Raw genomic sequence first — 26698 nt, 5'->3', positions numbered from 1 at the left:
TGCTCAAATCCAGCTAAATGCAGTCACATTGATTGGGAGGCGTTTCATAATGCAGATGGACAATGACCCAAAACATACAGCCAAAGCAACCCAGGAGTTTAATTAAGCAAAGAAGTGGAATATTCTTCAATGGTCAAGCCATCTGATCTGAACCCGATTGAGCATTTCACTTGTTGAAGACGAAACTTCAGACAGAAATGCCACAAACACACAGCAAGTGAAAGCCATTGCAGTAAAGGCCTGGCAATTATTTGCTTATTTTGTATTATAGAGATTCTTCTTTCAGCAGCAGCATGATCCATCATATGGCCTTTCAATGGCAGTGGTGACTGGGGGAAATGGAATTCGAGGTAGGATAGGCATATGGTATACACCAATATTGTGCAGGTTCACTTGTGCTGCAAAAACAGCTCAGACCCATCAAGGCATGGACACAAGACCTCTGAAGATTTCCTCTGCTATCTGACACCATTACATTATCAGCAGATCCAGATCCAGGTCACACACAGAGACACAGCCATGCACATGATCTCAAGAAAATGTAATTTATCAGCATAGGAAACCTACTTCAAATTGCAACATTGTGAAATGGTAATGCTCCAATGTGCACTTTACGGTTCATTCATCAGTGGCCTGGGGTCAGCATGGGTACATGGTGACTGGTCTGTGGCTACCCATCAAGCCGTGACGCATTGTGTACACCTTTCTCTCATGGCTACCATTAAAACTTTCAATAATGTGTGCTAGCTCTTCTGCAGGATTAGTCAGATGGACTACCTACCTCATGTGCATTATTGAGCTAAGGTTGCCTATGACCCGCAGATTCAACAGATGTCCTCTCTTGAACCATTGCTGCTAGACACTAGCCACCGCATCCTGCTAATATCTGCCAAGACGTGACTGACCCTGTCACCTAGTCATTTTATTTGGCCCTCGGCAGATTTTATTGCGTCTTTGAAAAAGGTGTGATTGGCTTTGGAGTTGGCTTTGGAAAACATTTTGAAAGAAGATCAGCAAGCAATATGAAAACCAGCCAACTACAACAGAGTTAGAAATTAGTATTTGGCGTTAATAACTTTTACTGTAGATAAACTTTCTGCGCACAACTGAGGGAGAATCATCCTTCACCCCACTCATAGGCTCTTAACTGAATTTGATGGCTTTAATAATTGAAGACTTGAACTAAGAGAGAGTTGTAAGTTCCTTATCTAATTTTGTACCTCTCCCCCTTTGTGTCTGCTTGTTTTCTTGCTAGTGGAAACTAATGGCTTTAATCAAACATTAACATTTTGTAACGCTCAGGAGCTTAAAGCAAAAATCCCCTAATCAGAAATCTACTCTCCTTTCTAGCAATGCCAAAGCACAGGTACACAGATTGACATGCAGCTGCAGCACAGATCTTCAAACAAGAGTAAGCAGTATAAGTGACAATTCACAATTTAGTGGAACAATTTAAAGGTATTTTATACTTGCTTCTGAACTGCTTTAGGCGTTATTTTATTCTGTGTATGGGGAAAAAGCAAATGATCTGAGAAGCAATGCCCCTAAACATAAGCCCTGTTGTAACTTCATACTACTGCACAAGGTTTGAACCTTTTGTCAATGCAAGATGTTTAGTCTGCTCAGACTTGCATTGCTAAATGTTTCATTAATTTTATCCCATCACAGGAATGCACCCATGGACCCTAACATATTTGCAATGTTATAAAATACAAGAAAAGTTAAGTCACAAGCCAGGCGTCAAATACCGGGGATTCGGGGAAATAGACCCCAGTGACACCCAAGAGGCACAGGTGACAGGGAAGACAGGGATACGGCAGTGTTAAAGCGATTTCTTGCTGATCCCAGATCAGGTTTCCTCTCTATCCTGGCCTTTGTTTTCAGCGCTCTGGGAGCAATGAATAACACACGCACCTCAAGCATGTAATTATATAACATCTCAAAACTTTAATATCACATCGCAGTTTATATAATCAGACAGCAGGGTGGCCAGGTAAGACGCCTCAAGGTAAGGATGGAGCAAATATTGACCTACTGATAAGGAGGATATAACTAGTTTCCACACAACTCAATTATCTGCAAAATATAGCAAAAAACTCAAAAACAACTTAACCAAGACTCAGCAAAATCACATTCCTTACAGGCAGACACAAAGTAACACTGAAACAGCACAAGGGAACAGGCAAGGAAACGCCAGACTGGGTAATAGGGGGTAAACACAGCAGCTAGACAGGGACAACGCTGAATTAAACAGCAGATTAAATGAAATGCTCAGCAGAGCTAGGGGCTCATTGCTTGTGGAGACACGTTGCATGAACACTGAGTGCTGTGTCTGAGCTAGCTAAATAGCCAGGGATGAGTAAGAGGCGATTTCCTGATTGGCCGGCGGGATGGGCAAAACTGATAAAACTTGGGAGAGCAGGCACGCCCAGGGCCAGTACTGCCGGCATGCGCATGAGAGAGGCGCCTGTGAGAAAGTGGTAAGTGTGACCTGATGTCCTTTGTATTTTCTTTGTGCTCTTACCCTAACAACCCTTGTAGGTGCCCCTAACATTTAAAACTACTTGACCCAGATTTATTTTTCTGAAAAATGTAAATAAAGCTTATGACTTCTGAGTAAAACAAATTCAGTCCAATTCAATTTTGAAATATTTATTATAACAATTGTTTGTCGACTTTATTCCAGACATTGCTTTGTCAGCACCATCACAGGCAGTGAAAGAAGAATTCTCAATAGCTGCTGGACAGCTGAAGAAAGCAAAATCAGAAGTTAAGTTTGGCCAAGTTGATATAACACAGGAGAAGAATCTTGGAAAAGAATTTAAAATCAAAGAATTTCCGACATTTAAACTCTTTATTGATGGCGACAGGAAGGAACCTATAGATTGCAAAGGTAAGTGATCCAATCTGCAGACCAGCAGAACATTTCTATAACTGCCACAAAAGACAGAATAAAACTATCTGCAGACAAAATGTATTTTTTATAGAATGGGAAAGTTGTAATGGGAGTTACACATCCTGCCAAGGTTTTATCCCTGTCTGTCACCCCATTTAAAAGATGGCCTGTACTTTGTGTTCATTGGAGACCAGGAAAAAAAATAAATTGGCCGTTGTCACTGGTACAGGAAAACACAGACTGGAATATCAAGCACATTATTTGCAGTTCATTATTCCCCTCCACACTCATTTACTTACTAAATAATTGTTTTTCACTTTGTCCTGGTGGAAATGTTTTCCATCACTTCCTGTATGTAAGCGGAGATCTCCTCTAATCACATTTTGTGTAGTTGTTTTGGAAATCTCAATAGAGACACAACATTTACGTATGGGCTTATATGACCCCAGCTTATCCAAAACAAACTAAAAAGGTTTTAGCAAGTGTTGGGTAGGTAAGTTGCATTTTTTAAAGGGGAGCTTGCATGTTTATATATATATATATATATATATATATCTTTTTGTTGTTGATATAAAATATTTGTTTTACAATTACAGTATACAATACTGTCTGATAATCTCTGCATTTGTTGACTGTTACTGCAGATTTTCTGGTGGAGTTTTTTTTTTTAGGTGGAGGCTTCTATATTTCTCATAGTACATATCCAATTGTGACAATAAAATAGAGACTGTCATTGCTGTATCCTAAGTAAATAGTTCCTTCAGAGCTCTTCAGGAAAAAAATAGCTTTCAACATTGACTTATTTTTTTAAGGTTTAGTTGACAATCGAAAATCCGACCTTTGATAATCAGTTTCCTTCAGTTTTCAGGCATGAATTTCAGATTGCATTTTCAATACAGGGACTGCAGTACACTGTTTGGCCACTGATAGCACTGTTCTGCAGAATGAGATGTTAGGTCTTGCTTGCTAAACTAAATACACGTTGAGATGTCCCTGCTGCCTGCTCCGTGGAACTGCGCCAGATGTCCACGGTGCTGCGGGAGGAAGGCTGCCTGTGTGTGGAGGTAAGTATAACTTTCAAAAATCAAGAATTTTCTAAAATCCGGCACTCCTCGGGTTCCAAGGTTGCCAGATTTTTGAATGTCAACTGTATAAACCAGTGGTCGCCAACATTTTTGGTTTTGGGGACCATTAAAATCACTGGCTCCTGACTACGCATTTGCGGGGGGTCGGGTGTCAGTCAAAGGGGGAGAAACCTCCCCCATAGTGATGTCACTGTGACATAGCCCCACCCACTCTCCCATTGCAGATCTAAGCCTGCGATGGGAGAGTGGGCGGGTTATGTCCAGAGACACAGCCCCCCCCCAACTTCCCAACGCCTGGGACTTGTATGGGGACTTGTTCTGCGGCTCTGGCCGGTGCGTCCCCTCAGCGTGGTCCTTCTCCTGACCCCGCTGAGGGGTGCACCGACCAGAGATGCGGACCCCCAAAATTTTCTCACGGACCACTGGTTGGCGACCGCTGGTATAAACAACCGTGCTATTAAACCGTAATTCTATTTCAGTGTTTCTCAACCTTTTTTGAGCCATGCCACATTTTTTACATTGAAAAAGTCCTGCGGCACACCACAAATCAAAGTACTTACAAAATGACACTCTGTAGCTAATTCTCTTGTCTCTAAGAATAAACAAGGCAATTAAGCTACCTACTGCCACCCACTGACATGGAAGAGTATTACATTACTCTGCCAGTCACTAGAGCACAGACACTCAACAATGGTAATTGGATAATTTCCCACGGTAAACCTGAAGATCTCTCACAATAGTGTGCCGTGGCATGGTGGTTGAAAATCACTGCCATAATTCACTACTCGGCAAGCCACCAATCCAGAAATACAGTCAGGTAAACAATGTGGATTGCACACGTTCGTCATATTTTTATACTGATTATGAATTTTATAAATTCAGTAGGTATGGCATTTGTATACTGTCCTTTTCTATAGCTACATCTTTTACATATTTGTACATTTCTATTCCTGATGTCTTACCTTTTCTCCTTAAGCTGTCAGGACAGCCGCTGCCTTTGTGACATGGATAAACAGAAGGATTGGAGCCAGTTATGTGTTACTAAACTCCACTGAGCAGTATGAAGAGTTTCTTCAATCAGATACAGTTAGTGTGGTGGGATTTTATAAGGTATGAGCAGCATTGGACTATACACGTAGATAGAAACAAATGATTTATGTTAAGGATGTGACTGATATATTTATTTAGAGATTATAAATCACACAAAAACGGCATATTAGGTTCACAAATATTGTCTTTATAAACACTGCCTTGTATTACGAATGGCAAAATGCAGGTCAAATCCCAAACGGAGATTTCATGTGCATCGGTTCTACTAAAAGCAAGGTATTTTCCCTTTGTCCCTGCATCTAGCTGCAATTCCTGTAAAAATGGCAGCTCACCGGGTGTGAACAAGCCATTAGGGCTCATTTATTACCCAGCAAGCAATAATAAACACTTTAGGCCAGCAGTCGCCAACCGGTGATCTACGAGAAAATTTAGGGGTTCCCCAGCTCTGGTCGGTGCACCCCCAAGCAGGGTCAGGTGAAGGACTCCCCAGGGGGATGCACAATGATGTCACTATGGAGGAGTGACTCCCAGCTCCCCGTGCATGCGCGGTTAGGAGCCGCTAATTTTAGTGGTCCGCGGGATGGAAAAGGTTGGCGAGCTCCGCTTTAGTCTACATTGAGCCTGGTGGTGAGGTTGTGGTGAGTTTACTGCTACTTCACCTCCTTTAAACACTTCCTCAGCACATGTAGCAGCCCAATGAGAATGAGTGGCAATGAAAGAAGTAGCAGTGGGTGCAAGCCTTACACAAACTTTTGTTCAATGTTTCATAAAATGAAGCTAGCTTCTAATGTTCACATTTTTATATACTTTTCCAACATTCTATTTGCTAAATACTGCTCATTTCTTGAAAACTACATTTCATGATGGAGGCTTGAAGTATGGGAATTTTCGTGCCCTGGGGTGTCTGGTTTACTCAATTTCACCTAAGACTCCTTTCCACACAAACATTTCATTTTCACACAGATTTGTGAAATTCACAGTAATTCACACACTTTTTAATTAAAACAAAGAACGTGTACATGTTGGGTAAAAGTTGGATGAATCTTGGGCAATACATTAATAAATAGATCACTAAGTGTTTTCCAACAGGAAGAAGAAATTAAGAAAAGACTAAACTATTTAAAAAGTTCCAAAAAAAGTTTTGATTTCTGCAGGGTTGTGCAGCAAATATTTTAGGTACAGCTGCAGACATTGGAGCAGGTGTCTCCAGAATGATGTCTACCTGTCATACTTATGATGATGTGGACACACCATAGTAGGACTTTGGGCTTGTCGGTCCTGGTGCTAGCATACGGTGAGAATATTTCGCTGTTTCATTGTGTATAGGGGCAACGTTTTAAATGTTTGCACCATAAAAAATAAAGTGGCTCTGTTTGCACATCATCATTAATCTTTACATACTCCACCATCTTTTACAGGATTTGAACAGTAGTCTGGCACGTCATTTCACAGAAGCAGCCAAAGATGCCCCTGAGATTCCTTTTGGATTTGTTGGTAATGAAGACATTTTGTCACACGTGGGCATTACTGGTAATATGGTTGCAGTATATAAAAAGGTAAATATTATTATATAATTTCCCTCTACATATGACATGAGCGTTAATAACTGTACCCAGTACAGACATATGGGTAAATGGCATGGCCACACTATACTTGCTGGCATTGCAAGAATATTCAATTACTAAGCACTTTGTGATAAAGGCGATATTTCAGTTTTTATGGGAGTATAAAGTTACTTCAGGCTCTATTTATGAAAACAAGGAATATGACATTCCCTGGTGGCAATCAGATACTGCCATTGAAACACATGGACATGGAAGATTACCCCCTGGAAATTCCCTGTCTTATAAATGGAGACCTTTAGATACTGGCAGGTATCATTTTATTATAGAAAAGACATTGCCCCTGATTCATCAAGCAAAATCGGATTATCGGTCGCGCATTCGTATTAGCGATCCGGAATCGTGCGCGATCGCGCTATTCAACAACCGGAAAAGCTCGCGCACGGAGCCGCGCTTATCCGACAGCTTTTTACTGTTGTGCTTAGATCCTCCTTAATTGCGCAGCTGAAATGTAATTGCCTTAATTGGCAGATTCGCGACCCCTATTGCGCATGGCAGAAATCTGGCTGGCAGATTCAGGATGCGATTGTACGCGCGCCCTCGAGTCCCGGACCGCGGTAATCCGCGATCGCTGGTCGCGCGTATTATCGCGCTTCCAGCGATCGCGGATTTTAATGATGAATCAGGGGCATTGTCCTACATACCGGCATTATTACTTCAAAATGGTAAATTCTTGGCATGCCTTGGGTGCCGGCATGAATTACTTTTCAATCAGGCTGATTGGTGACTTTAAACCTGGAAGATGAGCAAAGATCTCGGCAAGGACAGTCTTATATGTCCTGCTTCAGAGTATAATGCATTGATTTTATGCAATGAATTATGAAATTAGCAGATCTGTATCTATGTCATGTGAACAAAAATCTATATTCAGCCCTAGAGATGTCTTTACCCTCCCTAGCGGTCTAACTCGGTACAATTTTTTGCGTGGAAATTTAGATTTCATTGTAGGCTATAATTCTTAGACATAATTCACCAATATTTAATGAATTTATTAATACACTTTAAATAAAAAACACAATAATCTGTTAAAAAAATACATATATTATATGAATATTTCTTGAATAATACAGCTATTTTGTATTGAGTTCTATACAAAATGATTTGAATTTCCCACTGCTCTGCCCGCACGAACCCGCACCTACGTCACTGGGAAACTCCAGAGCAAGGTAAGTGGGTTTCTTTTAAAAACCTAAACCAAACACAAAAAATACACTTACCTTCGATCCCGCAGAGCAGTCATTCGGTCTGGAGGTCTCTTCCATTGGGTTCCCCGTGGTCCTGGCATCCGTCCTCGGGCCGGGGTGCTGCCATCTTCTCCTCTTCCGGTTTCTTCTTCCTACGTCACCCGACACAGGCGCGAGATCCGGTGACGTAGATGGGGAAAAAACTTGCAGTGAGATGGGCGATGATGAAAGCGCTCTGTCCGGTTGTCTACCCTTTTATGTAAAGTGAAAATTCTGAGTTTAAGTACGCTTTCAGTGACAAGTCTTTATGGCAATGTTACTTTGGACCTGACATCAGATGTATTTTCCAAGATTTTTTTCAGAAACAGAATTATTACTTGCATTGTGTCTGTTTAAACATTTATATTTTCATTTTATTTTATTCTACTAAAGGATAAACCCGTCCGCTATTTAATATCAGAAGAGGAAATTAAAAGCAAACTGGATCTAATTCGATCAATACGGATTTACATCATGGATGTGGTAACAGAGTATAACTTGGAGGTAATTGGCCTGCTACAATCTACAATTGGATTACATTGCATTCGTTTAAATAATGATTCGAATTGTAGTAGCATTGTCACTGGTTACTTCATTTGTTTTCCAGACATCTGTCTCTATATTTGATGTCCCTGTCAATAATCACATTCTGCTCTTTGCATCAAAAACATCAAAAGACTTTAATATAATGTATGAAGTTTATGAATCTGCTGCACTGGAATTTAGGGGCCAGGTATGTAATTGACAAAAAACACGACAACAATATATATTCATTCTACTTTGATCCCACCATAAAGAATCACACTTCTTTCAGCATCCTTATAAATGACAACATATCTCCTGTATGTGCTGCTCTAAAGTACTTACTAGGGACTGGGATATTAAGGCCTACACACCTTGTCCATTATTGTCCCTCATACCAGAGGACGATCAATAGGAAGTGGTCACATTATGCTGGCAGTAATGTGGATACCAAATCAAAGAAAGATTGCACTGTAGGGAAGATGGCACCCACAACCTGCAGCATCAGACAGGGAACCCGGGCTCTTAGGATAAAAGTCAAAAAATAATCCATTCAGTGCAGGAAAGACTAATATATTTATTTTTAATTTGGTATAGATCACAGAATATGTTCTTATTTAGTAGGTTCGACCTTAATTCCTGTTTGACACCATTTTTGCCAGTATAAGAGATGAAGGGAAATATCTCTAACAGGTTGACAATGGTAATAATAAAAACATTCACAGGTTCAAGTATTTTGAACTATTAAAATAGTTATGATGGGTCACTTGCTTTTAAATTATCTTTTGTGTATTATTGTTGATCACCAGTAGGTGGCACTGTGGCTTTATGTAAAGTGTGTAACACACCATAATAGTGTTGCAGACAGCAAGGAGCTATATACTCGAGTATATACAGTAACAATTTTGTTAAAACCAATAACCACCATTCAGCAGCTTAAAGTGAATGAAAGATGAGTTCAGATTGATTTCCATGGGCTTTACCAACCACTTTATTATATTCAAAGACATTTCTATAGATAGTAACAATACAGGTTCTTAAAATTCAGTATTTTTTTTAGTAGTCCTTTACAGAAGCTCACCTATTATTTATCTTTCAGATCATCTTTATTTTGGTTGACACGGATGAATCTCGTAACGGTCGGCTCTTTGAATATTTCCGTATCACAGAAGTTGATACCCCAGCAGTTCGTATTTTAAACTTAACAAGTGATATGAAATACAGAATGCCCGCTGATGATGTCACCTTTGAAAATGTCAGAAATTTCTGTCAATGGTATTTGGATGGAAAGGTCAAGGTACAGATTTTTTAAATTTTTTTTTATAACTAAATCGCAACTTCAGCAAATCCTAAAATGTAATGATCTGCCGATGCATTCCAGTACATACCGTAATCCAGTCATTAAACTTAAATTGGAACCAAGTTAAATATTTCTCTGTTTTAAAAGAGTTGTAACACGGGTATTATGTCTAGGAACAAACTCTGGTTTAAAATTAAGTACCTGAAATGGCCAATGGGATTTGCAACAATCCCTGCTTCAATCTGTACTTTGCACGAAGCAAATATCGTTCTTTGATGTACAGATACCAGGGAACATTTATATTGCTAATCAAATAAATCAGTATTCTCTCTATGCTTCAAGGTGGAATGTTCGGCCTTAACTGGAAGATTTTCAGAACATGAGGCCCAGATTTTCTATCTGTGATGGTGACAACCAAATAGATTTTACCGGACTTGGAGATGACCGCAGCATTGTACTGCTCCCATTCCACTGAAACGTAGCGCGTGGGAACCATTGTGCAGGCATTTGCATGTAGCTGTGTTGCAGTTTGGGTGGGGATGCAGCACAGCTTTTTGATGCATCATATTTCTCCTGTGGTTGCTTTTCCTTCTCTGTAAATGCAATACATGCAAATGTGTTATTCTGCAGAGCAATTTGCCACTCCTGTAGCAGCAGTTAGCTATGCACTTGTCAGTTTTTTTACCGTGCCATTAGCTCCCTCAAGTATGAAAGAGGCGTTACTCTCTCATTGTTGTATTAATCCTGGGAGTATGAGACAAGCAGCTGATTGGTTGCTACAAGTAACACAAACTTTTCATGTTGCAGGATATTGCTATACTGGTTTTATTTGGGACACTGGGTATTTATGTCATCTAATTGGCACTCTTGTCTCATTAAATTGTCAAAAGTAAGAACTAATTTGTTTTTTTTAACAGCCACAAAAAAACAGTGAAGAGATCCCCAAATACTGGGACAAACACCCTGTTAAAGTGCTGGTGGGGAAGAATTTTAACAAGGTTGCATTTAACAAATCAAGTAACGCCTTTGTCATGTTTTGTAAGTATTATTTTTATTTCTTTTTTCCAAAATGGAAAAAGAGGCAAGATTGTATGTAAATTGTGTTTGTTAAGTTAGATTGTGGTAGAGTAAAAGCAACTCGCTGTAAAAGTGTATGAAGGAACACAAAAACTGATATCAATAATAGAATAAAGGGGCTTAGGCTATGTACACACGTTCAATGGTTCTCGTCCAATCGGCTCAGGGCCGTACAGGGTATGTATAGCACTCGCTCATGCATCGTGCAGTCGTTGTTGGAAAAAATTGTGAAGGATCCTTTCCAGCGATAATTATTACACCTGTGTATGTTGCCTTAGTATCAGAAGGTCATTCTTCAGGCCTAAAATGTAACCAAGGACAGGTAACATTGTATAAATGTGGCATATATGTGTCCAATTTATCAAAAGGCGTGTTCAGCTGTTCTATCAAAAGGTTTATCAAGTAGAGATAGTTTATCAAGTAGTCATGATTGCCAGATAGCATTTGCTATGCTCTAGGCCAGCGCCAACCGGAAAATTTTGGTGGTCGGCGCCCCCGAGCGGGGTCAGGAGAAGGACCCTGCTGGTGGGGCGCACCTGCCAGAGCCGCAGACCATGTTCCTCATACAGAACGCAGGGTCAATGAAGTGGGCAGGTTGTGTCTCTGGACACAACCGGCCCACTCTCCCATCGTGTTCTCAGACCCGCGATGGGGGAGTGGGCGGGCTTCTGGTATCATGACGTCAATATGGGGTAAGTTTCTTCTCTTTGAGTGACACCTGACTCCCCGCGCATGGACAGTCTGGAGCCGGTAATTTTAGTGGTCCATGGGACTGAAAAAGATGGCAACCACTGCTCTAGGCCAGCGTTTCCCAAACTTTTTACACAGGAGAACCCCTTCTATAATTGTTATATCCACAACTCAAAGAACATTAGTGTGGTCAGTGTGAAGAAACATTGCTGGCCAGTGAGAAGAATGTCACCCTTATGGACAGCCAAAAAGATCTTTGATATCTTTTAAACTGACCGAAAAGTCCCAAACTGCTTATTGCTCTAATGTGTATAAGTGATCTGTGCTTCAAAAGCTGCGTGCAATTATTGTCGTTCACGATCCTTTTCAATGACTAAGGACTGCACGATGCATGAATGAGTCTTGTACATACAGCACCATTCTGCCATATGGAAAGGGGAGGGGGAGAACGACAGAGCGGCACCCCACTGTGCGCTCTTCCCCTTCCCTTGCATTCGGATCGTTCATTGTCCATCGTCCGTGAATCCGCCAGGATGGTCGTTCAGACGATTGACACACGCCAGATTCTCGTCTGATATCAGCCCTGAGCCGATCATCGAGCGAGAACCATTGGACGTGTGTACGTAGCTAAACTCTACCACTTTTAGATGTAACTGGTAAGCTGCCACTATAAGTGAATTTCTGGTGAATAATGGCCATAATGTGAGCTTTTAGGCACTGAACACTTTTAGAAAGGAAATAAAACTCAAAAATGCTCAGTACTCCATTCAAGTCACTGGAATTTCTGATCATTTCTTACATAGTTACATAGTAGGTTAGGTTTATTTCTGATTACTTTTTGGTAATTATGGCCTGGAAATCAGAAATATAGTACTATGAAAGTAAAAATCATATAAAAAATGCAAAAGAAATGTGCTCCTTTATTTGACATTCACTTTTTTTCCCCACTTTTCAACATGAATAACTGAGGACATGACAGAGGTTTGTCCTTTGCCTACATACTTTATGTTCCTTTTCTCTTAGGAGGGATTATAGGACACCAGTCTTTAATGTGTGACACAAAATTGACTTGAATTTCCCCACAGTTCAGATTTAAGCCTAATTTTTCAGAACACAATTATATTTTTTATGAATAAGGCATTTGGGGCTATTTATTTAGGCAAAAAGGGAGCTTCTCTGCACCTCCCCCCCCCCATGCTGAATCTGAAAGAGACTTGTATAGAAATAATTGGTTTTTAGGCACCAAAACAGCTTCAAGTAACTTTCCATCTGAAGTAGATTTGGATGTCTCATTCTTGGAGTTTTTGTCTTATAATATATATCAGAAATGTTAGTGATAATAAATTCCACCCACTTGCTATCCTTTCCATATATCTGAATAGAAGAACAGAAGAAGAGTTGCATTAACATTCCTTACACATAAATAATGTGCTCATTTTACCAATTACAGACGCTCCATGGAACAAAGAATCTCAAGAATTATTACCAGTGTGGGAGGATTTAGGAAGAAGATATATGAATAACACAAATGTGACAATTGCTAAAATAGATTGTACAGCCAATGACATTCAGCTTATGGTGCTGGATCGCTACCCCTATTTCCGTTTCTTCCCTGCAGGATTAGATAACCAGGTAAGGAAATGATTGAACATGATCATAGATATGTTGACCCATTTCTTTATCTACATATTACAATTAAAGAGTAAGTGTACCTTCAATCAAAGTAAACTTCCCCACCTTACCTAGAAAACTTCCCCAGCACCTTACTTACCCCGGTAAGATTGCCCTAGCTCATCTGGCTCCAATAGTCTTCACTGCTGGCTGGGCCAACATATTGAAACCTTCTAGACTTCTACAATCCAGCCCAGTCTTTTGTATATCAATCATACAAAACAATGCACATGGTTCTCCTGCATCAAAAGCACGGGACTTTAGACTAACAAATTACCAAAAATACATTGGGGTGAAACTACAACCTGGACAAAAACTCTCTTTTACATGTGTGGGTGGTCTGTGCACATTGTTATATATATATGTATGTTATAACTCATCACATCATTACCTAATGTATCTATTTCTTTTTAAGTCTGTTCGCTATAAAGGAAACAAAACAATCGAGGCATTCACAGAGTTTTTAGAAAATGAACTCAGGTCATCAATCACTAAAGAAGAGGTAAAGTAATTTTGTATCTTTTATTTAAATAGCAGATAGTATTGTAAAGACATTAGGCCTGATTTTATAAAGCTCTCCAAGGTTGGGGAAGATACACTTTCATTGGTAAAGCTGAGTGATCCAGCAAACCTGGAATGAATTTCTTAAAAGTCATTTGCTCTCTAGCCTCCTCTCTAGCTTTGTAGCGCATTAATAAATCAGGACCTGTGACACCAAATGGCCATCGTCTAATACCACTGCTTTCCAGAAAATTTAGGATCTCAAGGCAGACCACAAAATCTTCATCAAAAGTTACAGCCTGTGACTATGGTGGATGTTTCTTGTGTGCATAGTATTTTTGAGTGTGACAGATCTAACCAAGACCTCCAGCATTAATCTGCACCAACACTACAATTTAATTCTCTTTACTCAAATCTTTTGGCTTTGGCTTAATTCAGACTTAAAATAATGTTTTGTGTCACTCAAAAGGGAAGAAACTTCCCCCAGAGTGATGTCATGATACCAGAAACCCCCCACTCTCAGTCCTGCGATGGGAGAGTGGGCGGGTTGTGTTCAGAGAGACAACCTGCCCACCTCCCTGGGCCAGCAATTCCATACGGGAGACGTGGTCCGCGGCTCTGGATGGTGCGACCCCCAACAGGGTCCTTTTCCTGACCCCATGGGGGGCGGACTGGCCAGGGCTGCGGACCACCAAGTAATTATTTGCAAAATGTACCCATAAGCAGAAAATGTGAGGGCTCATGGCGTTCCCACTCGTTCCCGCCCCCATTACACCCCTGGTGAGTATGCTTTTATAGACTGCTATAAAGGTCCTTGGTTTCATTTATCTGGCTCTGCCAAGTAGTGTTGGACCCAGAACTATGCAGGCACCATCTTATGGTTACAGCCATAGATTAAAGAACCTCTGGAGGAACCATGGCTGAGAATGGCTGATCCAGACAAACTTTTGTTTTAGATAAATAAAGGAATAAATAGAAACCCTGTCAGCATTTTTATACTCCGTTTCATTCCTGGAATAAAATAGGATGAAAATGTGGAGACAGACAGGAAATAAAAGCAAAAACAAAACTCTGCTACAGATTTCTTTCAAATACCTTAATATAGTGTTTTATTATCTCACTATGTACCTTGTCTAAAAATAATTCACAACCCAAACTAATTTTAGGACTCCTCTGGATCAGAACAATCAAGCAGTGAAGATGATGCAAAGAAGATCAAAGAAGAGCTGTAGCTGTGCACCTGTACCCCTAACGCCACAATTTATTTTAAGATTTAAAATGTTGCATAAACTTTAAATATAATACCAAATTGTAATCTTTGTTCTGCTATATGTTTTCTTCAACCAAACATCCCAGCTGACACTTTTACTTCCATAAGTTTTTATTCAAGAAAATGACATTTGACAAAGGGAATTTGGGTAACAAAACCTGTGAAATATTTACATTGCTTTTACAGTATAACACAGAGAGCTCATACATACGAGGGGGTGCTGAGAAGTTCCTGGCTTTGCCCAGAAAGAAGAGAGCCAGAGTTAGTAAATAACACATTTATTCCACATATTCCCCCTGAGACTGATGCACTTGGTACAGTGTAGTTGCAGCTTTTCTAGACCATTCAAATAAAAGTCTTTGGTTGGGCCGCAAACCAGCGCTCAGCTTTGACGTCAGAAATGTCCTCAAAACGTTTCCCCTTCAGGAAATTCAGGAACAGATAATAGCATGAAGGGGCCAGGTCCGGGGAGTAAGTGGAACAATTGGAAACCCAGGTTGTTTAATTTGGCAGCCATAATGTTGGACGTGTGCGGAGGTGCATTGTCCTGCAAAAAAAGGATCCCTTTCGTGAACTTTCCTCTGCATTTCGTCTTAATTGCCTCCTTCAGCTGGTCCAGGAGGTTAGGATAATACTGTGCGGTGATACTAGAGCCCTGAGGTAGGTAGTCCACCAAGAGAATACCGTCTTTGTCCCAGAAAATGGACGCCATGACTTTTTGTTGCCGATTTCTGGGTTCTGAACTTCTTCAGCCGCAGGGACCCGCTGTGGCCCCATTCCTTTGACTGTTCCTTGGTTTCAGGATCATAGATGTGGAGCCAGGTTTCATCTTCAGTCACTAACCTAGCCAAAAAGTCTTCTGCAGCTTCAAAATGTGCCAAAACGGCTTTGGATGCTTCAACTCGTTCCTTCTTCTGATCACTGTTCAAACATTTCGGCCCCCACTTCTCTGAAAGCTTGCCATGTCTAGGTTAGTGGTGATAACAAACCCAACACGCTCCCATGAGATGTCAAGTATCTGGGCGATCTTTTTTGCAGATATTCGCCAGTCCTCAATAATCAGCACATGGACATAGAAGGTTGCCGGGTCAGTTGAGGTTGGGGGGCGCGCACTGTGGGGCTCATCTACAACAGTGAAATGCCCGGTCTTGAAACGAGATATCCGGGTTGTGACAGTGCTGTAGGAAGGACACTTCTCCCCCAGTGTTTGTGACATCTCAGTGTGAATGTCCTTTGCTGACTTTCCCTGAAGAAACAAAAACTTTAGGACGGCCCGTAACTCCAACGACGTGAAACTTGCTTGTGCCTCTGCCATCACAACTTCTCACTAAAAGACCTGATATTTGCACAGTTACATACTAAGATATTAGGCTGTCATATGCCCCCACACCCATTATTTCATCTGGAAGGGGGCAAAGTCAGGAACTTCTCAGCACCCCCTCATAAATAGCTCATACATAAAAAGGACCTAGTGTCCCCACATATCTTGTTGAACAAAGAAAGAAAGATGGAAATGGAGAGGGGATGGAATCCACATCAGGAAGGGATTGCTGTTGTGGAGCAATGATCGATCCATGGGTTTCAGGTAAGTTTAAAAGCATGCAGTGTATCTTTGAGGCTGCACATGAGCTTGTCTTTTACCAATATCCAATTTAGTTTAGCCATTACTAGAGCTAATGATGCATATCCTTTTCCCAAGCCTTTCATATACAGGAGCTTGGAGGAGGGGGCCGAGCCACAATGTAGAGTAGAGAACCGAGATCTGCCCGGCAGAATCAGCCAAAGATTTACGTGTACTTTCAGAATTTCAAGTTTTACCCCAGGTGACAATTTTAAATGCTGTAACTGTTCATACACTTGCTTTACAAGTTCTTGTTGGGCCTATATGTTCAGATATCAGATAGTTGGTGTTACAATAGCAATTGATTTAATTCTACTTTTTTCATCCATTGCAGTATTAAAGCCATTAGGGCATTGCAGATGCATAGCGTTTTAGGCAGGTTGCAGATTTTAGGGCTTTTTCATGTAACACTTGCATGTACAGTACGTCTGCGTATATGTGACACATATTTAAACTGAATGAAAGATGCTGTAAACTTTTTCCAACGCGTATTACTTGCGCCATACAGATGTGAACAGGGTCTTAGAGAGTTAGTCCTATGGGAAATCCTAAGAACGGTATGTTGTGGTTAAGCAGGAAACTTGCTCCAATTTAGCACAACCTTCCTAATCACTGGCTGCTGACAACCATTAGGATCGTTAGTTGTCCATCGAACGTGGATCCGCTAGGATGGTCGTTTGAACGATGGACAACGAGCACTTTACACAGGCCAGATTCCCGTCCGATATCGGCCCTGAGACGATTATCAGACGAGAACCATTTCATGTGTGTAAGTAGCCTAAGCCGGTATAAACGGGACTGGCTCGGGCCGGTGCGGCTTCCCAGCGGGGTCCTTCTCCTGATACTGCTTGGGGGGGGGCGCCGGCCGTTTTATCTGGCCCATTGAACTCTCTCTCTTCTTTAGCAAAGCCACTGAAGTAGAGAGTTCAACGGGTCGGATAAAAAAGCCTAACGAGCCATGTATGGCCCGGGGGGGCGTAGTTTGCCCAAGCCTGATCTACACAGACTGGACCATAGCCGTGTTACAACCAATAAAACCCTGGACAGCTTCCTACTGCAAACTACTTTTCATCTACATATTCAGTTATATTCTAACTAGGAAAGGTACTTTGAAAAAAAATGAAATTAAAAAGTAATATTTATGCAGCATCTTTTTTTTCTGAGGGTCTTCTTTTGTTAATAATGTCATTCAAAATTCATTTTATTTTTATCCAATCCTTGAACAAGAAGATGTAGCAAAACAAAGAAAAGAGTTTACATTTTATTCTATAATTTGCATGTTTGTAATGACAATAGGAAGACCTTTCTGATACAAAGTATAGCAAAGCAAAGAGATTTACAAATACGCTCAATTAAAATATGCACAAAAAAGGTCTTCAACACCAATAAACAATAGATAAAACAAATACAAAAACAACTTACTGATTTAAATAAATTGGACTACACTAAGCAAGTCCCAGCTGCCATTTTGACAGTCAGTGTGTCCACGAATGTGAGAAGAGGTTTACAGTGGTTACCTTTCTGGGTACATTACCCAATGGGAAAGTGCCAGCCATGTAGATGATATCTGGCTGAATTGTACCCTAGTTGCCATTCATTATACCCACATTTTGCCATCCTTTAGTAAACATGGCAAACTCTCCTTTCTGGTGGTTTTTACACAGTGAAAGCACGTTACAGGACACAATCATTTACACAATATTAACACCTTGTATGTAGTGCATTCACCCACGTTTACTTAATATCTTTCAAGTACATTCAATGATATTTATCCATTTGTCAAATGCAATCGATCATTTATATGCACAATGCAACGTATGTACATTTAGATGAGATTTGCCATCGTGTCCATAACTAATTCGTTGAGGAAAATCAGTTTGTTCCGGTCAGTCAAATGTAGGATTTACTGTGATTTAAGATTCAATTGAATTTATTTATCAATGAGAAGTAATAAACATTCTTGTGTGTACCCAGTCTTAGGCTGCAAATGGTATATTCCATTCTTGAATGTCACCCTGCCAGAAATGTATTTAGGACCTTTATGTAGCCATACTGAAAAATACATGAATATTGCATAATCATTTTGTGTGCTCTTAGTAAAATGTTTGATGAGTTAATGCTAATTCCCCGAATCCATGGCTTATGAAATCTCTTTGCTGGAACTGCCTGCAGTATATTTCCTTGCAGGCATGATTTTTAATTACTCTAGGGAGCAACAATTACTTACTTTCCAAGTTTCCTATGTGCAGATAAGCTGGCTGTAATACAACACTTGTGTCCACAGGGAGAATCCCACTTATCTGAATTCTGCTGAATCTGTCATTCTGAGATCATTATCACTGACAGTACTATATCCATTAGGGATTGTCTCCCAGGTCTCTTCACAGGAAGAACAAAAATACGATGACACCAGCGATGTGTTACATTCATTCAGGTTTACAGATGACCAATTATTAGAATTTGTTTTCCTTTTCATGATATTTAGCTGATTCATTTTGTACATTTACTGAGACATTAGATTCACCTTGTGTGCTAGACAATGACTCCAAATGAATCATGTGCTCAGTTCTGCCATACAGGCCGCTGATTTAGCAATGTTCTTTTCCTTTTTATATATTGTACTTTGTTCCTACATTTTGATGTAATGACCTCAAACGGAGGGTTTCCATTACTGTATGATTGAACCCATAGGACTGATGTTTCCCTTGTTTTTTTCTGTTACTCTAACTGGAAATTTGTGATCATGCCCATGGGATGATTTTAATCATTTCATCTACCCTGACACTGACTGGAGTAATGGCAATACAGGAACAGCAAAAGGGAGGAAATTTGTGAATTTGATACAAGATAATTTTATGGTACAGTTTATAGAAGCCCCAACTAGAAATGATACTCTGCTGGACCTAGTTCTTTCTAACAATGCAGAGCTTATAACAAATGTGCAAATAAAAGAGAATCTGGGTAGCAGTGACCATAATATGATTTCATTTAATGTAAGCTGTAATCAGGAAGCAAAAACAGGAAAGATAAAAACATTTCATTTTAAGAGAGCAAATTTTCCATTATTAAGGGCGACTCTCTGTGACTTGGACTGGGAGACAATATTGTCCTCAAAGAACACAGAACAGAAATGGGAATGTTTCAAGTCTGTTCTACAAAAGCAAACTGAAAAATATATTCCAAGGGGTAATAAGTTTAAGAGGCTAAAATTAAAACCTATGTGGCTCACAGCTGATGTTAAAAAAGCCATAAGGAACAAGAAAAGGGCATTCCAAAAATATAAAAATGAATGATCACCTTCATCATTTGACACCTATTAAGAATATAACAAAAGATGTAAAAAGGAGATAAAATGTGCAAAACTTCAAAATGCAAGACAGATTGCAAAGAAAAGTAAGGCAAACCCCAAAATATTTTTCAAATATATTAATAGCAAAAAGATCAGATCTGAGCATGTAGGCCCCTTAACCCCCCTAGCGTTCTAATTCTGTCAGTTTTTTGATGCAAAAAGTGATCCGATTTTTTTTGCATAGAAATTTTTGTTTATATTGTGGACCTGTAATTTTTAGGATTAACTCCCAGATATGATAATTATATTTATTATATTATAATCATAAATTATAATATAATACATAATTATAAATAATTATTTTAAAAAATAATGAAATAATAGACAACAATGTAATCTAAAATAAAATATAACATTAAAAATGTACTTTTATTTTTTTTTCATGTTGTGTGGTGTTTTTGTACTGTAAAAACCATTTATAAGCAGATTACATTGTAATCTGCTTTTAAATTTCCCTCCCTGACACACCCCCATACATCACCAATCACATCACTGGAAGATGACTCCTCCTCCAAGTGATGTGAGGGGGGGATTTCCCTGCCCTGCTTACAGAGACAGAGACGCTGCTGCTGCTGCTCACATCTCCAGAGAGATGCAAAACACAATGCAGGACTTCTCACCACCCCCGGAATTTGCTATTGCTGCTGGCATCTGCAGTGAGATGTGAAGCACAATGCAGAAGTCCTGCATTGTGCTTCGCATCTCACTGCTGATGCGGGCAGTGGCGTGGCCGGGACCCGGGTGGTATTTAAAAGCAGATTACTCAGTACAGCTCAGTAGAGATTACAGCTAGGGGAGGTTAAAGGATGTCCCTAGGTTGGTAACTGGGAATAAAGACAAGGCAGATTTACTAAACACTTTTTTTAGCTCTGTGTACATGAAGCAAAATGGAAGAGCTCAAGTCCAAATTCATAATAGCAATGATGAGAAACAGCTGGGAAAAATGAAGGTTGACAAAGCACCAGGACCTGATGGATTACATCCACGTGTCCTCACAGAGCTGAGCTCAGTTAATTCAAAGCCATTATTTCTCATTTTTAGAGACTCTTTAGTCACTGGCATGGTACCGATGGATTGGTGTAAGGCCAATGTGGTTCCTATCTTCAAAAAGGGAGCAAAGTCATTACCAGGTAACTACAGACCTGTTAGTTCAACATCCATAGTTGGATAGGTCCTAGAGAGTTTGATAAAGAAGCACATAGAGAAGTTTCTGCTAGAAAATAAGTGATAGTCAGCATGGCTTCAAGAAAGACCGAAGTTGTCAAACAAATTTACTCTCTTTTTATGAGGAAGCAAGTAAACAGGTAGACAGTGGAGTAGCATTGATATAATGTACTTGGACTTTGCTAAAGCATTTGACACTGTACCCCACAGACGGGTAATAAGGGTAGGGGTATTAGTCTACAAGCAGACCTGGACGCGCTCTTTGTGTCTGGAGGAAAAGAAGTTTAAGCTCCGGATAAGGAAAGGATTCTTCACTGTAAGGTCTGTGAAAATGTGGAATCGTCTCCCTCAGGAAGTAGTTTCAGCAACTACTATAGATTGCTTTAAGAAAAAGCTGGATGATTTCTAGAAGCACAGAATATAACTGGAGATTAAAGCTTTAAAGTAAAGATAACAGAGACTGCTGATCCAGGGAATATCCAATTGCCTAATGGAATCGGAAAGGATTTTTTTTCCCCCTGTTTAAGCAAATTGTACCCGGGGTTTTTTTTGTTTGCCTTCCTCTGGACCAACTATGTCTTATAGGACTTTATATCTGGGATATGTTTCTTTCCCTAGTGGTTGAACTTGATGGACTTATGTCTTTTTTTCAACCTAACCTATTTAACTATTTAGCTATGTTACTGTGAACAAAATCCTTTCACTAATTCGGTCACATGAACTGGGCCTATATGCGGCAAGGCCTCACTTTCATAGGTATCCTAAACCGTCTTTTTGAATAGATCCATGCCCTCTATTGGAACCTTACTGCCTCTATCAGAGTTAATGGAATTCTCTCCCGACCATTTTCTGTGATTAATGGCATGAGGCTGGGCTGCCCGCTGTCCCCCATCTCTTTATCCTGCTTCTAGAACCGCTGTTGGGACATATTCGCAAAAACCCGGACATTAGAGGTATTTTGGTGAACAAAACAGAGCATAAAGTCACCGCTTATGTGGACAACCTCGTTTTTTATATAACTTCTCCTCACATAACCATTCCCAACCTTCTTAAGGAACTACGCCTATATGCCAAATGAAGCTAAATTTCTTGCTGCTTCCTATCACTATACGAAGGGACCTCTAGCGATGGCGGCAGCAAGCCTTTTCCTGGTTTGGGCTCTGCAACATTCTAAAAATGAATATTATGCCCCATCATCTTTATTTGCTACAAACCCTACTGATACATATCCCTCCTCACTGCATAAATTTAGGTCTGAATTCCTACGATTCGTGTGGAACACTGACACTCCTAGACTCAACAAACTTCTCCTTTGGCTCCCGAAATATAAAGGTGGGATGGCTCTTGTGGACCCGGTACTATATCACAGGGCATTTGCTGGATTAGTGCAGACATGCACATTTTAAGGGATGGGTGAGGTTGGAAGACTCGATGTCTGCTATACAGCTGAATACTGCTGCGTGGTCCCCATCAGAGAATTGTAGCCGTGTTCGTCGTCACCCCTTGATAGGAGAGACATTTAAAGTAGTAGCTAAATATTTCGGTAGTAAGGGTATTGAGAACTTTTCTTCCCCGCTGTCTCCTATATCTGGACATCCCAGGTTTCCCACCAGTAGGAAGGATGCAATCATTAAGAAATGGATTGAAAAAGGAATCTCCTGGGCTGTACACTTTATACAGCCCCTTAACCGGAACCCATTAGGGCAGGTTCAAATGAACCATTCTCTTCCTTGCTTGGATGTCTGGTGCCTGCACGGGCTTTTCACTGATCTCTTACCCCTTCGGAGAATTTATGTGTAGTCGGAGACCCTCTGAGAGGTGTGCTACCTTATGGGTATAAAATGCTATTGACGGCATGTGAAACTCCGACACCCCCTTTTCTCTCCAAATGGGAGAGGGATCTCAATATTACGTTCACGAGAGAACAGGTGGAACTACACTATGGGCATAAGGCTTCTATTAGCAACCGCTATCAAGAGACAAATTATAAACTGCTCACCAGTGGGTACAGGACCCCAGACATTGACAAAAATGTACCCACATACGAGCTCAGTATGTTGGAGATGTGGTAAGCACACTTGCACCTTAGTACACATCTTCTGGAGTTGCCATGTCTTGACATCTTTTTAGGCAGGTATTGTCTGCCCACATTCAAATGATTTTAAAGATGAGGAAAACAAGAGAATGATTGTTTAATTACCCAAATGTCACTAATCTGAGTATGCTCTGGTGTGTGTAGATATGTTCTCTGGATGGATAGAGGCTTGGCCAGTTGTCTGTGCTACGGCTTCAATCACAACCAAGAACTGTTACAATAAATTGTGTGCAGATATGGCCTGGTGGAATCAGTGGAATCAAACCCTGGAAGTTATGTCAGAAGGTATGGAAGGCCTCCAGATTGAACAAGAAGTTTCACATACTATATTAAGGAAGATATATTGGGATAATGAAAGTGTCTTGCTGAGATTTATGAACATACCTGTCTCTATGGGTGAAAATCCCTCCCCTTATGTTAAAGTCTATTAAACATACCCCTGCGGGTCCAGAGGAATTGTTTTTATTAGGGTTTTCAAATTTACACAAATACAATTTACATATAAACACTGGAGAAAAATAATTTAAAAAATACAGTTTAACCAAGGGTACAGGGTAGGGTACAGAACAATCGGGAATACCACATTAACATGATACAAGACAGAGATGACGGTCATATGTCAAGGGAATCCAGGTTCACTGGCAATATATCGGAAACATTAAAGTTTGCAAAATCCGCTCCCCAACATCAATAGGGAACCGCAATTAAACCGCTTCATTCAAAAATAACAAGAAGGGGAACAACGACAGAGACAACAGACAAAGACAACGGTCTCATTTTAAGATATTGTTTGTTAGGGCCACTATGATCAGATTTTACTTCCATAAATGAAATTGAAGATGAGATGAAATTAATACATTGCTTACTGTATGTACAAGAGTTACATTACTCAGCTTACTAAATTGCATGTCCACGTTTTCTCTTCTATCCCAGATCTCTAACTAGCACGCACCACCTACAACCAGGAAAATTACCTACAGGCTAATATGAATTTCACACCAAGGAGTCCACCTGAGAGTTAGGGTATATGAGGAATAAAATCTAAATCCTTTAAGGACATGTTTAAAGGAAGTCCTGAGATTGACTTGTTTGTGACAAATCTACCAAATGAGACATTCCCTGAGTGTGAGGTTTGTTCTAGAAATCCTTCCTGAAATGGTTATTAGTGATGACACAATGGGGAAAATGATACATCTTGGTATATTATTTATGTTACTAGTAATGTGGGGAAAACAAAAACGACATGCAATGTGAATGACAAAGAATGCAAAGACACTGGTCTGGTGAAATCATGTCCATACGTAGTTACTTGTACATGTTATGAGAGACACTTGCATTCTTTGATGTGGTATATTGGTATGCAAATCAATCTTTATATTTTCTCTGTTTAATGTAATGGTATAGATTTACCCTGAATAAATGATGAAGTGAATGATTGGATGGCCAATGAATGAGGATATGAGAGGTGTGAATGTGACCACTGATTGTAGGACCCTGTGGGTAAGATTTCGGCCTTTAGTATGGCCATTTTGTAAAGGTTACTGGACGTTCATACAGTCAATACGGTTGAGTTGAAAAAATGATTAGCCAGGTTTATGTGATTCGGTAAGGGATCCAAGACAATGGTGCACATGCAAAGGACGGGGTAAGGTGGTGGAACTGTGCTTCAAGTAACAAGTATGAAAACTGTTTTGGAGCCTGCAAAAATGAATCCTGGTAAATGTAGTGCACCCATAATTAAAGCTGCAGAATTGATAGTCCCACAGTTATCCTCACAATGAATTGTATTACAGGAACTCTGTATTATGCACTTGGAGGATAACAATGAAAGATTTGAGTTGATAACTGGGTCAAGAGATGTGCTGTATATGTAAAGAATCAGATCTAAATGCTCAAGGGATGGCTATTGTCGGGGTATACTCGCAATGAGGTAAAAAGACATATCTTGGATAGAGCTTTGCAGGCAGTTGGAATTGCAATGAGAACATTAAACACTATGGATTTGGAAGTATTATTAAACAAATCAGGGAGAAAAGGCTCAACATGTAGGTGATGGAGTGAAGACACAATAAGACTTAAATCATATATTGAAAAATCTACAACATGTGCATATTGATGTTATGATTCTCAGTCCCACTATATCAGAAGGATTAGCGTTCCGGTGAAGTGTATGTACAGGGAGAGGCTCTAACTGTCCAGGTTAGGAAGGTATGCAATGTTAAAAACATTTTGATATATATTCACTGACATGCTTATGAAATTGTTAACTGCTAAAAATTTATTATGTACTTACCCTTAAAAGTTTTTTTTGTTGTTTTGTTTTTTTTCATCCAATATTTCAACTTATGCTAAATCAACTTCAATCAATGCTGACCTCTTCTATCCTGGAGAATATCGTTTAATGTTTTGTATTCATCCAAGATGGCTAAGGAATACCTGACCCTGTTAAACCTAAACCTGAAGATTGTTACTCAAAGTAAAGTCTGGATAAAAGTTGCTATAAGGGACCCATTACCCTTTTAAAAAAGTTTCCAAGAGGTTCTGAGACAAGCCCGGTTGAGCCATAGACCATCATCTCACCTATGAGGGCATTATTCCATTCTTCCAAGGCAGAAGGGTGAAAGATTACTCCTGTGAGGGTTTCCTGTGATGCACAATGCAAGCTACAGACCTGCAGTCTTCCCTGGCATCTAAGACCTCCATGGAAAGTCATCTTTGTTACCAGTGCTGGATACCTTTATATTTTCTTTGCTTATGCAACACCAATTTGAATCTAAGCCAATGTTGCCAACCAGTAGGTGGTGTGGGTGGCAGGCTCCCCAAGTCTCTTGTATGAGTACAAAATCCTTGAAGGTATTAAAAGTTCAGGAAATGAACTTGAGGAGAGAAATAATGTGGACTTTATGATTTCTTATACGAAGCAATCATAAAGTATACTATATACAAGGCTTTTGCCTCAAAACCAACAAAATACTTTTTTTATCTACACCTTTTGTTTTCCTGGGTTCAGGCTTGTAACTAGAGATGAGCGAATCGAAGCTGACGAAGTTGAATTCGATCCGAATTTCAGGAAAAATTTGATTCGCAAGGACATGGGGCAAGGAACTCTGGGAAGGCGGGATACATGCACTTCACTGTTGCAGTAATTTGTGGTCAAAGCGTTTAGTGACGTATTTCAGTAATAAAATAAAAATATATTCTCAGTTCACTTCTGCAGTTATATGTGGTGAAAGCGTTTAGTGACGTATTGGAGTAGAAAAAGAAAAATATATACGCAGTTCCCTTTTGCAGTTATTTGTGCTAAAAGCATTTAGTGGCCTATTTCTTTACAAAAATAAAAATATATTCGTCGCTTTTAGGTGTGTTTTAATTTGCTTTTAATTTATTTAGTTCAAGTAAAAGTATGCCAGACAGAGAAGTGTCAGGCCATGCACAGAGGAGTGGCAGAGGCCTAAATGTTTCTGGCGCAGGCAGAGGTCGCAGCAGAGTAAGGGGCGTATCAGCAGGAGTCGCAGCGAGAGGCCTGAGCTCCCAGTGTCATCTAGCGGTCGTGTCTTGACCA

At 40.1% G+C, this 26698-nt stretch overlaps 1 protein-coding gene across 1 annotated transcript in view; it reads left to right on the top strand.

The window, feature by feature from the left end:
- PDILT (protein disulfide isomerase like, testis expressed) overlaps positions 1-14956 on the top strand; it is a 32922-nt gene extending 17966 nt beyond the window's left edge. The window contains exons 2-11 of the mRNA XM_072419061.1: positions 2687-2893; positions 4958-5091; positions 6450-6587; positions 8270-8380; positions 8484-8609; positions 9498-9695; positions 10616-10736; positions 12916-13097; positions 13552-13638; positions 14804-14956. Of these exons, the coding sequence (XP_072275162.1) occupies positions 2687-2893; positions 4958-5091; positions 6450-6587; positions 8270-8380; positions 8484-8609; positions 9498-9695; positions 10616-10736; positions 12916-13097; positions 13552-13638; positions 14804-14869 (1370 nt within the window). The 3' untranslated portion in view covers positions 14870-14956. The remainder of the gene's footprint in view (positions 1-2686; positions 2894-4957; positions 5092-6449; positions 6588-8269; positions 8381-8483; positions 8610-9497; positions 9696-10615; positions 10737-12915; positions 13098-13551; positions 13639-14803) is intronic.
- Positions 14957-26698: the final 11742 nt, after the last annotated feature.

The sequence above is a fragment of the Pyxicephalus adspersus genome, chromosome 7 (assembly GCF_032062135.1).
Source record: "Pyxicephalus adspersus chromosome 7, UCB_Pads_2.0, whole genome shotgun sequence".
NCBI lineage: Eukaryota > Metazoa > Chordata > Amphibia > Anura > Pyxicephalidae > Pyxicephalus > Pyxicephalus adspersus.
This window is presented reverse-complemented; position numbering and strand designations above follow the sequence as displayed.